At 38.8% G+C, this 17,727-nt stretch overlaps 1 protein-coding gene across 1 annotated transcript in view; it reads left to right on the forward strand.

Moving 5' to 3' along the window:
- Positions 1-1,558: 1,558 nt before the first annotated feature.
- The window catches only part of DTWD2 (DTW domain containing 2), a 108,416-nt gene continuing 92,247 nt past the window's right edge, over positions 1,559-17,727 (forward strand). The window contains exon 1 of the mRNA XM_055302711.1: positions 1,559-1,946. Within this exon, the coding sequence (XP_055158686.1) occupies positions 1,753-1,946 (194 nt within the window). The 5' untranslated portion in view covers positions 1,559-1,752. The remainder of the gene's footprint in view (positions 1,947-17,727) is intronic.

Here is a 17,727-nt window from a genome sequence, read left to right on the forward strand (position 1 = left end):
ACTACCAGTTATCTGATTAGGGGGGTTAAAGGGAAAGCCAAATATAAGTAGACTGTCAGGACTGATATGCCCTCACATACCTCACAATTGGGAGGAACTTTAAATGGCTTAAGAGAAAATTTCATGTCTTGAAACTAGAGAAAAGTGTCTAAAGGTTGCCACATGAGAATTTAGTTTTGGCAGTTAAAGAATTGTTTCTCTATCCTAAATCTGCAGCCAATATTTCTTTATTTTCCAATTCACCTGTCTTTCTACAGTCTCTGGGTTTTCATTATTTCCCAATTTCAGCTGGCCTATGTCTCAGTTCTTTCTCCCATTCTACATTCATCACCAGGTGGGATACTAAAAAAAAAAAAAAAAAAAAAAAAGTTACTGTTGCCAGGGAAAAGAATGAAGACTAGTTAAAAACAATAGCCCTGTATTCTATTCATCAGCTTGGTTTTAAGAGGACTGAAGACCTCTAATACTGAAATAAGCACGTTATTTTAAGAAACAGAATACTGCTCTATTACTCTTAGTAGTGAAGATACTTTGTTTTATATTTAATCCTTCCTGGGTCTGGAATCAAATAATTATGATTGCAAGACTTAGATAAATGATGAAAGTCAAGTTACATTTTTTTAAAATGCTGAATACTGGTACAAATAACATACTATATTAATAAGTGAAAAGCAACAGCGCCCATTCTCAGCAAGTACTATCTCTTCTTTCATTCTAAGGTGGGGTTCATTTTGGCTCAAAACACTGCAGGTTAGATTGCTGTTATCCAGGAGCTGTAAATACTTGTGTAACATAATTTCTTTTCTTTTCTTTTCTTTCTTTCTTTCTTTCTTTCTTTCTTTCTTTCTTTCTTTCTTTCTTTTTCTTTCTTCTTTCTTTCTTTCTTTCTTTCTTTCTTTCTTTCTTCTTTCTTTTCTTTCTTTCTTTCTCCTTTCCTTTCCTTTCCTTTCCTTTCCTTTCCTTTCCTTTCCTTTCCTTTCCTTTCCTTTCCTTTCCTTTCCTTTCCTTTTTCTCTCTCTCGCTCTTTCTCTCTTTGGATGGCTTTTTTCCCCTTATCCACAGAAAAGCCCTCTGATTGCTTCCTGATCTTACAGGCTTCACATAACTTAAAAACCTCATTCAACAAACATTGGGTGTCCAGTGTAAGACAGCATGCTTGATGCCAGCCAAGGGAGGACTACCAAGATGTACAAGAGACAGGATGCAGCTCCCTCTTTCTACTTAAGAATCTGTGTGAAATGCACCGGCCGAGCCTCCCCTCGGCAGTTGGTGCTGCCTATCCTACGTTGGCCCTTAGACATCAAGTACCTCGCGGCTGCGACTGCGGCATGCGCTCAACCAGTTTAATTCTCAAAGTCCTATCCTAAGGTGGACACTGCAGAGTTCCATTTAATTTTCACTTGTAAAGGGGAGACACTGAGGAAGGCACATTCGAGTTTGCTGCCTGAGGTGTCTGCTGAAGGGTCTCCTTCCTCCGGGGCCAGAAAGGCTTACTTACCTACTCTAGCACCTGCTCCCCGGGACAACCCACACTTTCCTCCCTGCTCGAGGTCTACCCGCCCGCTGAGCACTGACCAATAGGCGCGTCCCGATTCCGCGGGGGGCGGGGCCTCGAGCCTGGGCTCCGGGGACCCGCCCCCCGTACGTGGCCTGCGTGCGTGACGCCGGGCGGCGCGAGGCGGTTTCTGCAGCGTGTGGCGCCCCCCGGCGGCAGCGAGGACTCCATGTGACAGCGGGACGGGCGCGCCTGCGATGGAGCCGCAGACACCGCCGGGAACACCCGGGGACCCCGTCGCTCGGCCGCCTGAGGACGAGGGGCGGCGGGAGGGCCGCACAGCGCCGGCGGAGGCTTCCCTGGGCGCCGCGGCGGACGGCGCCTGTGCCGACGCGCTGTGGGAGCTGCCGGTGGAGCCCGCCCAGCGGAGGCCCCAGTGCAGCCGCTGCAGGTGACCGCGGGGCGGGGCGGGGCGGGGCGGAGCGGAGCGGAGCCGGGTGGGGGCGGGGACCTGGCCCGGCGGCGGCCTGGGGAGGAGGCTGCGGCGCCCGCTTCCGGGGAGGCGGTGGCTCCGGCTCTGCCCCTTCCCCGCCCCTTCCCCGCCCCTTCCCCGCCCCTTCCCCGCCCCGGGGAGCGCCGCCTCCGGGCCGCCGCGCGGGGCCGCCGCGCTGGGCGCCGCCGGTGACCTTGGATCGGTCTGGAGAACTGCGGGGACAGCCCTTTAGTAAGAAGCCGTTCATCCAGGTTCAGGAGTAGTTAGCCTTGCTTCCTGCAGGACGCCGAGCCTGTCATGGGACGAGCCCGCTCGAGTTCGCGGTCAAGAAAGTCTAGGAGTCAGAAAAGTAAGGGGTGATGACCGTCTTTAAAGTAGCTGACACTGCTCGAGTGGCGTAGTCATCTCACAGTAAAGAAAGGTAAAAAATAACTAGAGATCAGGGGCGCCGGGGGCTCAGCCGGTGAAGCGCCTGCCTTCAGCTCAGGTCACGATCCCAGGGTCCTGGGATCGAGCCCTGCATCCGGCTCCCCTCTGGGAGCCTGTTTCTCCCTCTACCTTCCCCCTGCTTGTGCTCTCTCTCTCTCTCTCTCTGATTGATAGGTAAATGAATAAGTAAGTAGTCTTTAAAAAAAAAAAAATTAGGGACGCCTGGGTAGCTCAGTAGTTGAGCTTCTGCCTTCGTCTCAGGTATCGGGCCACCTGCTCAGCCAGGAACCGGCTTCTCCTTCTGCCACTCTCCCTGTTTGTGCTCTTTCTCTCTGTCAAATGAATACATAAAATCTTAAAAAAAAAAATTAGAGAACAGCGACAGTCAAAATGACTTTTGAATTCTGAGTTCATTTGGAAGTATTCATTGAGCTTCCGTATGGTTCCAGGCATCTGTATTGTGCCAGGTCGTGAGAATGCGGGCATCGATAAAACACCACTGTCTCTGCGCTCCTTGGGACGCCTACGGTCTGATGAGGACGCGGTGTTTAAGCAGGCAACGACAACCAACACTGAAGGCTCACAGTACGCCCACTCGGTGCAGACCTTTCAGGATTGCGTCATTGTGCCGCTGCTCTTGAGGGTGCTAGTGTATTTCAGGGTGGTGAGGATTGCTTCCCCTTGCCTGTTTACAGCTCATGCTGTTTAGATATACGTTCTCTCTACCCTGTGGTTGTTCAGGATCATTTTGTTTGATTGCTGAAGGTCTTCATCTATCACCTATCTCCGTTCAGGCTGCAATTTTAACCCTTAGATGGTGTCTCTGCTTCCTCACCTGGGAATAGCTCTGCGGTGTGTCATCATGCCCTACACTGCCCTGACATGGCTCTTCTCAAAGTCAACCCCCTGAGATGAAATCCAGTGGATCCTTTTCTGTTCACTTTAAAAAAAAAATTCTATTTATTTATTCATGAGACACAAGAGAAAGGCAGAGATATAGGCAGAGGGAGAAGCAGGCTCCCCTCAGGAAGCCTGATGTGGGACTTGATCCCAGGACCCTGGGATCACCACCTGAGCCAAAGGTCAATGCTCAACCACTCAGCCACGCAGGTGCCCCTGTTTACTTTTTACTAGATCTGTTGGCAGCAGTCTGCAATTAGATACTGACTTCTTGAAACATCATGTGTCTCTGGCTTACCTGTGTTTTTTTCTTTATTATTTTTATTTTTTTTAAAGATTTATTTATTTATTCATGACAGACATAGAGAAAGAGAGAGAGAGGCAGAGACACAGGAGGAGGGAGAAGCAGGCTCCATGCCGGGAGCCTGACGTGGGACTCGATCCCGGGTCTCCAGAATCACGCCCCGGGCCAAAGGCAGGCGCCAAACCGCTGAGCCACCCAGGGATTCCCCTTCCCTGTGGTTTATCTGACTTGTCTGTCCTAGTCTTCTTTGCTTGTTTCACTCAAACTCTAAATGCTGGGCTTCCTCAGCTCCTGATTCTGGATTCTCTTCTCTACTCACCCCCCTCATTTTTCACAGGTGATCTTCCCAGTTTTTATGGATAAATTATCACCTCTACCCCAGTACTTCTAGCCCAGTCATTTGTCCTGAGCCCCAGACCTATGCATTCATTTAACCAGTGTTTATTGAAGGCTTTGGTGATTCTTGGTTATACAGTGGAATTTGTGCCCTTATGGGATGTTCAGTCTGTTACTGGATACAGATATAAACCAGCAACCAACTATGTAATTACAGAATGAAAAACAAAAACAACAAGCTAGCAATGAAGCAAAGGAATGGGATTCTGTGACAGAAATAGGAAGCTGTCAGGAAATATTTCTGAGGAGATAATTGAAATATATATACTGAGAGTTGAAAGATGAGAAGGATCCAGTCAGGAGAAAAGCATTCTGAGAAGGAGAGAAGGACAGACTGGTTTAATGTCTTTACTTGACTACTTGGAGTATCTGACCATGGACATTTTTTTTTTAATTTTTTTTTTTTTTAATTGTGATAGTCACAGAGAGAGAGAGAGAGAGAGGCGCAGAGACATAGGCAGAGGGAGAAGCAGGCTCCATGCACCGGGAGCCCGATGTGGGATTCGATCCTGGGTCTCCAGGATCGCGCCCTGGGCCAAAGGCAGGCGCCAAACCGCTGCGCCACCCAGGGATCCCTGACCTTGGACATTTTGACCTTTTCCCAGGATTGGTTTGTAAGAGCTCAGAGGAAGGGACCTTGAGTGTAAGGATCTTTTTATATTGTATTATTGAGAGTAGGCACTCAATACAGATAGACTTTGGAGGAGAATGAATAATATGTGTTTAGAAGGAACTGTGTATAATTTTTTCTTAAAAGATTTTATTTATTTATTCATGAGGGACACAGAGAGAGGCAGAGACATAGGCAGAGGGAGAAGCAGGCTCCCTGCAGGAAGCCTGATGTGGGACTCAGCCCAGATCCTGGGATCACAATCTGAGCCAAAGGCAGATGCTCAAACACTGAGCCATCCAGATGCCCCCGGACGGCATAGTTGAACAGAAAGGGTATGTGAATACAGTTTATTTAAACAAGTTCCCTAAAAGTGTTAGGAGAACCACTTAACAATGATGCAAAGGTATCTCAATAGGATGCTGGTAGAAAAGTATTTCAAGTATAAATGCAAGGCTAAATTATCATGCCAGCTTTATCATGTAGTTTTTAGTCTATTCAGAATTGCTCATTATAAATGCTGTATATAGTTTTTTATAAAGAAGATGAGTCTCCTACATTTAGCGAAGATTTATAGTTTTTTCTAATCCACTGCGCTACCCCCTAATAGACTTTATTTTTTTTAAAGAAGTCTTAGATTCACAGCAAAATTGCATGGAAGGAGCAGAGATCTCCTATATATCCTCTGCCCCCCACCTCTAGGTAACTTCGCCCATTATCAGCATCCCCTGCCAGGGGGGTACATTTGCTAAATTGGATGAACGTCATTGTAACTCAATGTCTGTAGTTTTACATTAGGGTTTACCCCTGGTGTTGTATATATTTTGATTTTGGACAACTTTATAATAACACTTTATAATATCCACTATTATGCCCTAAAAGTTCTTTTTGCCTTTTCATTCCTCCTCAAAGCGTAAGGCTTTAACCTAATCTGCCTTTTTAAAAAAAAAAAAAAGATTTTATTTATTTATTCATGAGAGACACACAGAGAGAGGCAGAGACACAGGCAGAGGGAGAAGCAGGCTCCATGCAGGGATCCCCATGTGGAACTGGATCCTGGGACCCCAGGATCACACCCTAGGCCAAAGGCAGGCACCACCCAGGGATCCCCCCAATCTGTTTTTTAAAAAATAAAAATGATGTGGATTTTAGCTTGTTTTCAGTTACATTTAGTTAATATTTTAGGATTATGATTCATTCCAACACTTTTGCATTTTGCTTTTTCTAGTGAAATTTTACACCTTTTAAAAGCTCTTCTCTGCCTTGGCATAGTATGTATTTTGCTTGTTTAAATTGGTTAGATTACAGTTCTAGAAATCAGAGAATACTTAGGTGTTGTTAGTGAAATATCACTAATTGATGGCTCTTTATATTTTATTTCATTAAGCTCTTGGAATTTTACTGCCCTGGGTGAACTTACCTACATTTATGCTTATAATAGTTTTTAAAACTAAAATGCATTTTTAAAAAAAGATTTTATTTATTTATTCATGAGAGATAGAGAGAGAGAAGCAGAGACACAGGCAGAGGGAGAAGCAGGCCCCCTGCAAGGAGCCTGATGTGGGACTCGATCCCGGGGACTCCAGGATCAGGTCTTGGGCCTAAGGCAGGCGCTTAAACTGCTGAGCCACCCAGGGAGCCCCTGAAATGCATTCTTATATTTGGGTGACCAGCAAATATCAATTATTTGGCCATTTACTTAAAACAGTATTCCTTTCTCTAAACATGTAACTGTCATAGCCTAGGGAGTTCCAAAAATTGGTTTTATTCAGCCAGTCCAAACAGTTTAACTTTAGAGCAGAAGCTTGCTAGTTAGAAGTAAAAGATCTCTTCAACATGAACAGGGTATTTAAAAAAAATCCCAAACTGGTTTGTTATTGCTAGATACATAATTTATTAGAAGTGTGTTCCTGTTGAGTAAACAGAATGTACAGGTGTACAGAGTATAGAAAAGAGTGTGTTTAGAGAGCTTGTTGGAAAGGAGGGAGAGGAGATAGCTATAGAGATTAGTGGTGGTTGCATTGGGAAGGGCCAGGTAATCTGTGTTAGGGAGGTTAAAAAGAATTCAGCCAAATGTATTAGAATCCACCAAACTAAGCCCTGGAGTATTTTTAATATTTGAATGGTTGTCACAAGTGTGATTTCATCAGGTGACTTTTAGCTATAATAATTTCTATTTTATTAAAAAACGCAGACTGATTTGTGATATAGTGGTAAAAGTCTTGACTGAGAAGAGTTCGAGCCTCATTCTAGTAAAGAAGTGAGACATCTTAATTATACTTTTATATCTTCTATAATTACTGCCATGAGCCTGAGGATAAGAGTTAGAAATCACTGACAAATCATTGATCCTTAGAATAATGGAATAATGTCGGACCACCCAGTATTTTTTAATTGAGGAAGGGAAACAGCAAGGGCTTGCACACCTACGAGGCCTAGGTATTTTATATGCAAGATTTTATTTCTCATGACAACAATTTTAGTGTTGGTTTTCTTGTTAGCTTTTATTTTTTATTTAAAAAATTTTTAAGAAGTTTTTTTGTTTAATCTCTATACCTCATGTGGGATTTGAACTCATGACCCAGAGATCACATTCCTCTGACTGAGCCAGCCAGGTGCCCCTGTATTGTTAAGTATTAAATTATGGAGTAGGTGCAACACCCCCCCCCCAAAAAAAAAAACCCAAATAATCAGATTAAAATGGGCAGAAGACCTAAATAGATATTTTTCCACAGAAGACATATGAATGGCCAACGCACACATGAAAAGATGATCAAACCACTCATCACGGAAATGCAAATCAAAAACCACAATGAAAGATAGCACTTTATACCTTTCAGAAGGGGTAAAATTAAAAAGTTGCAAAATAGCAAGTATCAGTAAGGATATGGAGAAAAGGAATCCCTGGGCACTGCTGGTGGGAATGTAAATTTGTGCAGAAACTGGAAAACAGGATGGAGGTTCCTCAAAAAATTAAAAACAGAAATACCATCTGATCCAGTAATTCTATAACTGGATTCTTATGCAAAGGAAGTGAAAACCCTAATTTGAAAATATATATGCACCTCGTATCTGTTGCAGCATTATTTACAGTAGCCAAGTATGGAAACAACCAAAGGGTCTGTCAGTTGAGAAAGGGATAAAGGATATATGGTGTGTGTACACATACATATGGTATGTATAGTGGAATAGAGAATCTTATACAGATTATATCTTATACAGATATAAGATATAGATAATCTTATATCTTATAAGTGGAATCTTATACAATATATATATGTTTATATGTATTTGAAATAGAATATTACATGACCAAAAGAGACTGAAATCCTGCCATTTGCAACTACATGCATGGACATAGAGGATATAATGGCATGTGAAATAAATTAGACAGAAAGACAAATACCATATGTTTTCAGTGCGTGGAATCTAAAAAAACAAAACAAGTGGACAAAGAGACAAACAAAAAAACCCAGACTCTTAAATGCAGAGAACAAAATGGTGGTTTCCAGAGGGGAGGTTAAAGGGGGATGGGTGAAATAGGTGAAGGGGATTAAGAGGTACAGGCTTCCAGCTATAAAATAAATAAGTCATAGGGTTAAAAAGTACAGCATAGAAAATATAGTCAATAATATAATAATGTTGCATGGCGACAGATGGTGATTACACTTAATGAGCACTGAGTAATGTATAGAATTGTTGGATCATTATGTTGTACACCTGAAACTAGTAAAACATTGTATTTTAATCATACTTGAGTAAAACAAAAAAATTAACGATGAGGAGGTAGAGGTAATAAGTAAGTAGCAGAGTTGGGTCTCCAGCTCCAGTCTGCCTGGCTCCTGGGCTCAGCAAGCACTTAACCTAGCTCCATGTTTGCTGCAAAAGTCTTATGATTTTGTTGGCAGAGTAGATAGATGTAGTCACTAGTTAAAGTGGAGCCACCAAGTCTGCAAGAGTAGCTCTGGTTTTCATACTATGTATATATGTATGTATTTTTATTTTTTAAAAATATTTTATTTATTCATGAGAGTGGGGAGCAGAGACACAGGCAGAGGGAGAAACAGTCTCCATGCAGGAAGCCTGACATGGGACTCGATCCCAGGTCTCCAGGATCACATCTTGGACTGAAGGCGGCGCTAAACCGCTGAGCCACCCGGGCTGCCCATATGTATTTTTAAAGTAGGCTCCACCCTGGGGCTTGAACTCACAACCCTCATGCTGTACTGAGCCAGCCAGGCACCCTGATTTTCATATTTTTTAAACTTAAGTATGTTTACTTCAAGCTTAGTAACAAGATACCCCAGCTTTAGTGTTCTCTAGCTCCTTTTCTAAAAAAAAAATTGAGGTGTAATTTGCACATAACATTATCTAAGTTTCAACTATGCAATGTGTGGATTTGATGCATTTTTATGATGCAGTATGATTAGCACTGGTAGTGTTAGCTTTGGTCACATAATTATCCTTTTTTTTTTTTTTCTGGTGAGAAGATTTAAGATCTAGTCTCAGAAAATTTGAAGTATAGATGGTCCTTGCCTTACAATGGTTCATTTTAGGGTTTTTTGACTTTATGGTGGTGTGGGTACAGGAGCAATATGCATTCATTAGAAACAGTACTTTTGATTTTTGAAGTTTTACATTCTCCTGGTCTAGTGACATGTAGTATGATACTCTCTCATGATGCTGGGTGACAGCAGGGAACTAGTAGCCTGGAGAACAACAACCAATGCACTTAAAACCATTCTTTGCCCAGCCAGTCATTCGGTCTTTCACTTTCAGTACGATAATCCATAAGTTACATGAGATAATTCAGCATTAGTAAAAATAGTCTTTGTTAGATGATTTTGCCCAACAGTAGATAAGTGTCCTGAGCATGTTTGAGCAACGTTGGCTAGGCTAAGCTATGATGTTTGGTAGGATAGGTGTATTAAATGTGTTGTGACTCAGGATATTTTCAACTTGATGCATTTATGATGTGACCCTGTCATAAGTCGAGGGAGGTCTATATATCATACATTACTGTGACTATAATCACTATACTGTGTATTTGATTTTTAGAACTTACTCATCTTCTAGTTCCTGGTTCATACCTTTTAGCAACATATAGCCCCTTGATTCCACATCTTAATCTTTCCTTATTCTTTAGGTTTGCATATTCTGGAGAAAAAGGTGGTGGGGATAAAATCATGAGAGAGGGACAGAGGGGAAACTGCAGATGTTTAAGAAGAATGCAAGAGCCACACACATTGGCAGCCAACAGATGTTTTGTTTTGAACTGGTGTTTTACATTTTTAAATTAGTTCTAACAGTTGAAAAACAAGACGTTTTATATATATAAAAAAATCCAGATTTCTGGCTTCTGTGAGAATAGGAAGATCTAGCAGCTCAGGGACCACCTTTTGGAGCAGTAATTGATTGAGCTGAGCATTGGTTATGACGTTGGGTCCGGTGTGATCTGTCCAGGGCACCGTAGCTCCTAGCTATTCCTGCTTGATTCATTCTTATTAACTACCTGCCCTTTGTAGGCATTTGCTTTTTGATTCTAGGTCTCATGTACTATTATGGCTGGTCTGCTTAAGCAGCAAAGTAAATCAGCCTACGAGTTTGGTAGGTACAAGTGAAAAATGATGATTCCCAAGGCAATTAGTTTAGGATATATTAAGAGTGTTGAACTGGTATCAGCACTTAGGTTTAGAAAACAAACTATTTTGGTAAATTTAAAGTCACCTAATTCTTGATGATAATTTTTAGATTAAAATTTAGATAATTTGAAAATTTAATTCTTTGTTCATATAAAAAAAGTATCGTATTCCTAAGAGAAAAGTATTAAGTTAATATGTTCTTTCCTATTGGTTTAGAAAATATACTTATTCTTTGAAGTCGTTAATTTGTAATATATGTGGAAAGCTAACTGATTTACAAATTACTGTGCAAGCTAATCTTATGTTCAAAGTTGAGCAAAGATGGTATATGTCAAGAGGGATTTTTTTTTCTTAATTAAGTCTCCAAAGAGGAGTGACCAATTTTAAAAACCACATTAGAGCTTTCTAAATGTTTGATTTATTTTCCCTAAGAAAAATAAGAATTATATCATTACCCTCCAATGGATAGAAGTTTTCTTCAAAGAACATCAAAGCACATTAATTTTTAAAGTACATTTGCCCAAAATTAATAATTCATTGTTATGTTCGTACTTATATAGTGAGAGAAAATATTCAGAAATAGTCTAGTCCAAAATTTGGTATCATTTAAAAGGGGTTCACAGGTTATAAAGTGCTCTTATGTACGTAATTTATTTAATACATGAGACAACTTTGTGATTTTAATAGTTATTCCTTTTTATAGACCCTCAAGGTGAGGGAACTAGTAAGGGGCAGACTGCTTTAGCTTTCCTACTTCTATTATTACACCACTTAATAAAGGATTGTAATAAAGGAAGCAAACAGTATAACTAACCTTGTTTCCCTGCTACATATAATAAATACTTCCAGTGAGGTGTTTATTTGTGGTCTTCAAATCCATAGATTCTTTTCTTTTTCCTTTTCTTTGGCTATTGTTATTTTGGGAAAGGGGGTTTTTAATTACTATTTTTTTTTTTTTTTAAGATTGAGCTTTTATTTCTTAAATCCTTTACCTGGCTAAGGTCAGCTTCTTATTTCTGTTGATAGGTCCTCATTTTTTCAGTCAGAATGACAAATTTGAAGATATTACTGATAGGAATTTATTTTGTTTTCCCCTGTTTTTTGTTTTTTTCCTTTCTTTTGGTTTTCTCTGCTGGAAGCCTAATGGGAATGCTGTGGGAAAAAAGCAGCAGTGAAATGAAGTAAATACAAGTCTTCTAGAGTTAGGGGGGAAAAAAAGAAAAGTTATAGGAGGAGTCTTTGGACTTTGCAAAGGTTGAGAGGGATTAGCCTGTGGGAGAAATATCTGACCTGTTCGTTTATGTAGACATGTTACTTGGCAGGCTACTCTCTTTCTTTCTTTTTTAAAAATTGTGCTAATATATGTATAACAATATTTATAATTTTTATGATTTTAACTGTATAACTCAGCATTATTAGATACATTCATAATATTGTATAATCATCACTACTATCTGTGCACCAGACTTTTTCATCATCTCTGACGTTAACTCTGTACCCATTAAATAATCATTTCCCATCCTCCATCCCCCCCAGCCCAGCCTCTGGTAACTTCTACTCTATTTCTATGAATTTTCTTTTTCCAGATCCTTTTTATATCATATAGTATTTATTTTTCTATGTCTAATATTTCACTTGGAATAATGTTTTCAAGTTCCATTCATATTATAGCTTATCAAAATTTCTTTCCTTTTTATGTCTGAATTGTACGTGTATATCACTTTTGTTTATTGAGTATTTATTTATTTTTTTTGCTTATCTATTATCCATTCATTTGTTGATGGACACTTGTGAATAGTGCTGCTATGAACATTGGTACGCCTGATTCTGTTCTAATTCCTGTTTTCAATTTTTTTGGCGGTATATACCTAGGAATAGAATTGCTGGGTAGCATAGTATTTCTGTGTTTGCCTTTTGGGGTATTTTCAAACTGTTTTCCAGCTCCTTTTCAAAAAAGCTTATTTGATTTTTAACATCTGGGTATGATCATGTTTATTCCTTTCCTGGAGACCTTCCATGCTTGTATTTCAGGTAAGGAATGGAGTCCAGGCTCTAATGTGGCTTGCAAAGCCTTGCACATTTCTTCTTCATTATAACCTTCCCATACCCTCTTCTCCAGCTACCTGGAACTAATCCCCCAAAATATGTTTTTTGTGTTCTAATTCATGCCTTTGTTCTGTTATTCCCTTTGTATCAAATGGTGTTTCCTCATCCCTGGTGTCTGAGATGCTATTCTGTTTCAGGGTCCAGCTTAAATACCTGTCTTGCCTGTCTTCTAAGTTTGAATTATTTGCTCTCCTGACTGCTTTTTCCATGATACTAGTGGATTCCTGTGGCTTAGCCTTTTCCTACTTCTTGTGTCTTTAACCGTATATTCGTAATTACTTGTAGACATTTTGAATTGAAGAGTTTAAAAAAAATCTTTTGATTCCAGCCTTTTGCTTCTTAGTCCTCTCTTTCAGACTCATAGGTTTATTTGTTTATCACCAAATGTTTTAACGCTACTGCTAGGCTTTCTGGGGCTGGGGAAGCTAGGTAGAATTATGTAGTAAGACTTTCCATTGATCATTAAATGCTTATATAGGATCCCAAAATGGATGGCTCGGAGGGCGTGCATTTTGGAATTAGAACTGGGTTCTAGCCCCAGCTTTCTCAAGAAAGCTACTTAACTTCTCTAAGTCTTGATTTCACCATCTGTAAATTAGGACAGTAATACTACCTGTCTTTGTCAAGTTTTTGAGATTCAGTGAATGTAAAGTATTTAGCACAGTCACTATAACAGACAAGTAGGCAATTAGCAATAAATTATTCCTCCTTATGGGGCACCTGGGTGGCTCAGTTGGTTGAGCTTCCGAGTCTTGTTGTCAGCTCAGGTCTTGATCTCAGGGTTATGAGATCGAGCCCTGTGTTTTGCTCTGCACTCAGCCTGGAGTCTGTTTGAGATTCTTTCTGTCCCTCTCACTCTGTCCCTCTGCCTTCTCACATATGCGCGCATGCTCTCTCTCAAATTATAAATTAAAAAATTCTTCCTCTTTATCTTTTCCTCTTCATTCTTTCCTCATTTTCTTCCCTTCTCTTCCTCTACCTTCTCCTTCCTCCTTTTCCCTTTTCTTCCCCTATTTTCCCTCTTTTTTTCCTCCTCCATGAAATATCATTATTATTATTTATGAAATTGGTCTATTTTGGAGTTAGTTAACTCTTTCCATGTTAGAGTAGTTTTTCTAGATTTAGAGATTAAGGGCAAATAAATAATCTTACATGTATTGTGCTCACTATGTATTGTGGTCACTATAAATAAATTGCCTCATGATGGAGATTTTGTTATTTTGGGCTTTCCAAGGTATTCATTTTCCAACCACAAATAAAAAAGTGAGAAACACTTTTTTAGGTACATCAAAATCAGTGACTTACTCCATAGCATTATTATAGTCCCTTAAGTATGTAAGCATCAGTAAATTAAACCTTATATTTTCTCTTTTATATCAAAGAAAATTCTCAGGTCTCTTGAGAGTCCTAATTTTATATAAAATTAGGAGGAATACTTCCTTAATGAATCAGCTATATAAGGATCTGTATTTTAAAATACAGTTTTTAGGTAAGGGAAAGAAGAACAAAGAATAAACAAAATGAAGATGTTTTTAGTAATGTGATCTCTTAATTCTGTACTGTTCTTTGTAAAATATCTTTAATGAGGAAAGCTGGTCCTTGAGACTTTAGTATTTAACTGCTTGCTTGTCAGGGTGGACATTCATGCAGTTGACTTTCCTTGACCAGTGGATAAGAAATAAAATTCTGTTACACACAGACCTTGAAGCTCACTTTGATAAATCATGTGGATATTCTTTATTCATTCAGTCATTATTAGTTCAATATCCAGTTTCCAATAAATGCATAGGTTGGGCCATAGAAAATGATTGAGAGATTATCTCCTCTAAAATTTGTAGTCAACTGAGTGTAAGTGCAAATATATCTAAGTAATATTTAAGACAAATTATGAAATCATAAAATAAAAGTTTGCAGAGGAAGGAGTGATTTAATTTGCTACTAAGAAGGTTGTTTTGTTATTTTTGTAATTGTTTATGTTTCTATAAAAGAAAATAGAAAGTAAATAGTATGATAGCAATATAGATGATTACTTATGATTACTTAAGATTCTCAGTCTTAGCTGATTTGTCACTTTGTCATTGAAGTTTTGGTAGGGGCTTTATATAGCTGTTCTGTGTAGTCATTGGTCTGGACACAAGGCTTTGTTTTCCAGGCATCTGGCTCTTATTAAGGCTTCTTTATATGTAATAAAATTTACTAAAAATTTTCTTGATTATAGTTTCTGTAGTTGGAACAAGCTTATCTCTAGGCCAGTGATTCCAAAGTTGATTACATACCACAGTTAGTTAAAAAGTTTAGGATGAAATTCTAATAGATATTTTTTCTATGGTTGTGTGTATTTATTGTATACTAATGTATGATGTGCCTCAGAAACCATACACACACACACACACACAAAGATTTTAAAAAGGAAGAGGCAATGTTGAAATAAACCATTTAAAAATGTTTTGCATATTGTGATGGAGTTATGCTACCATTACCTGTTATTTTGAGGCATAATGCATATATATGGTGGGGTTCACTGTTAAAGGCAGTAAGATGTGAATCCATGTTCACCTAATCTTTATATTGCTTTTTAAAGTTACTGTCATAAACTAAAAAATGGAAGAACAGATAAATGAAACCAGGAGCAGGTTCTTTGAAAAGATTCTTTGAAAAGCAGGTACTTTTCAAAGAAGATCAACAAAATTGATCAGCCTCTAGCCAACCTCATAAAAAACAGAGAGAGAGAGAGAGAGAGAGAGAGAGAGAGAGAGAGAAGACTCAAACAAAATCACAAATGAAAGAGGAGAAATAACAACCAATACCAAAGAAATGCAAACAAGAGTAAGAGAATATTATGAAAAATTATATGCCAAAAAATTGAACAACCTAGCAGTAATGGATAAATTTCTAGAAACATATACCTACCGAAAACTGAAGCAGGAAGAAGTAGAAAATTTGAACAGACCAGTTACCAGCAATGAAATCAAATCAGTAATCAAAAAACTCCCAATAAACAAAAGTCCAGGAACAGATGGCTTCATAGGTTAATTCTCTCTAACATTTAAAGACAAGTTAGTACCTATTCTTCTCACCAATTCCAAAAAATAGAATAGGAAGGAAAACTTCTAAATTAATTCTGTGAGGCTAGCATTACTAAAACCAGCTAAAAATACTACCAAAAAAGAGAACTACAGGCCAGTATGTCCGATGGACATAGATGCAGAAATCCTCAACAAAGTATTAGCAAACTGAATCCAACAATACATTAAAGAAATCATTCACCATGATCAAGTGGGAAATATTTCCAGGATGCAAGGGTGGTTCAGTATTTGCAGATTAATCAATGTGGTATATCACATCAATAAGAGAAAGTATAAAAAACATATGATCATCTCAATAGATGCAGAAAAAACATTTGATTTTATTCATTCATGATAAATTCCTCAACAAAGTAGGTTTAGAAGGAAATAGAACTGAATATAACACAGGCCTTATATGACAAACCCATAGCTAACATACTCAATGGGGAAAAACTGAGAGCTTTTCCCCTAAGGTCAGAAACAGGGCAAGGATGTCCATTCTCACCACTGTTAGTCAACATAGTACTGGAAGTCCTAGCCACAGCAATCAGATGAGAAAAATTAAAGACATCCATACTGGTGAGGAAGAAGTATAACTTTCATTCTTTGCAGATGACATGATATTGTATATGGAAAACCTTGAAGACTCTACCAAAAAACTGCTAGAACTAATAAATGAATTCAGTAAAGGCATAGGATACAAAATCAATGTACGGAAATGTTGCATTTCTATACACTGAAAATAAAGCAGCAGAAAGAGAATTTAAGAAAACAATCCCATATACAACTGTACCAGAGATAATAAAATACCTAGGGATAAACTTAACCAAGGGGGTGAAACGCCTGTACTCTGAAAACTATAAAACATTGATGAGAGAAATTGAAGACAACAAAAAGAAGTGGATTTCATGCTCATGGATTGGAAGCACAATTATTGTTAAAATGTCTATACTACCCAAAGCAGTGTGTAGATTTAATGCAATTACTATCAAAATATCAACAGCATTTTTCACAGAACTAGAACAAACAATCCTAAAATTTATATGGAACTATGAAAGATCCTGAATAGTTAAATCATTCTTAAAAAAGAAGAAATTGGAGGTATCACAATCCATACTTCAGGTTATAATACAAATCCCTAGTAATCAGTATGATATGGGCACAAAAATGAACACATAGATCAATGAAACAGAATAGAAAGCCTAGAAATAAATCCACATATGGTCAATTAATCTTTAACAAAGGAAAGAATATATAATGGGAAAAAAGTGTGTCTTCAACAAATCGTGTTGGGAGAATGGGACAGCTACATGCAAAAGAATGAAACTGAAAAGAATGGAATATTACGCAGCCATAAAAAGAATGAAATCTTGCTATTTGCAACAGTATGGGTAGAGCTTCAGACTATGGGCCTAAGTGAAATAAGTCAGAGAAAGATGAGTACCATATGATTTTATTCATGTGTGGAATTTAAGAAACACAATAAATGAGGAAAGGGAAAAAAGAAGAGTGAAAAACCAAGAAACAGACTCTTAACTATAGAGAACAAACTGATGGTTACCAGTGGGAGGCGGGTGGGAAGATGGGGGAAGTAAGTGAAGGGATTATAGAGTACACTTATCATAATGAACACTGAGTAATGTATAGAATTGTGTAATTATATTGTTCACCTGAAACTAATATAACACCGTATATTAACAATAATGGAATTACAATGAAAAACTTAATAGAACATGTTATTGTCATACCAGATTTTATTTTATTTTATTTTTTATTTTTTTTGGCTTTTTAAAAAATACATATTTATTTATTTATTTTTTTAATAAATTAATTTTTATTGGTGTTCAATTTACCAACATACAGAATAACACCCAGTGCTCATCCCGTCAAGTGTCCCCCTCCGTGCCCGTCACCCATTCACCCCCACCCCCCGCCCTCCTCCCCTTCCACCACCCCTAGTTCATTTCCCAGAGTTAGAAGTCTTTATGTTCTGTGTCCCTTTCTGATATCTCCCACACATTTCTTCTCCCTTCCCTTATATTCCCCTTCACTATTATTCATATTCCCCAAATGAATGAGAACATACACTGTTTGTCCTTCTCCGATTGACTTACTTCACTCAGCATAATACCCTCCAGTTCCATCCACGTTGAAGCAAATGGTGGGTATTTGTTGTTTCTAATGGCTGAGTAATATTCCATTGTATACATAAACCACATCTTCTTTATCCATTCATCTTTCGATGGGCACCGAGGCTCCTTCCACAGTTTGGCTATTGTGGACATGG

The sequence above is a fragment of the Nyctereutes procyonoides genome, unplaced genomic scaffold (assembly GCF_905146905.1).
Source record: "Nyctereutes procyonoides isolate TBG_1078 unplaced genomic scaffold, NYPRO_anot_genome, whole genome shotgun sequence".
Classification (NCBI taxonomy): Eukaryota; Metazoa; Chordata; class Mammalia; order Carnivora; family Canidae; genus Nyctereutes; species Nyctereutes procyonoides.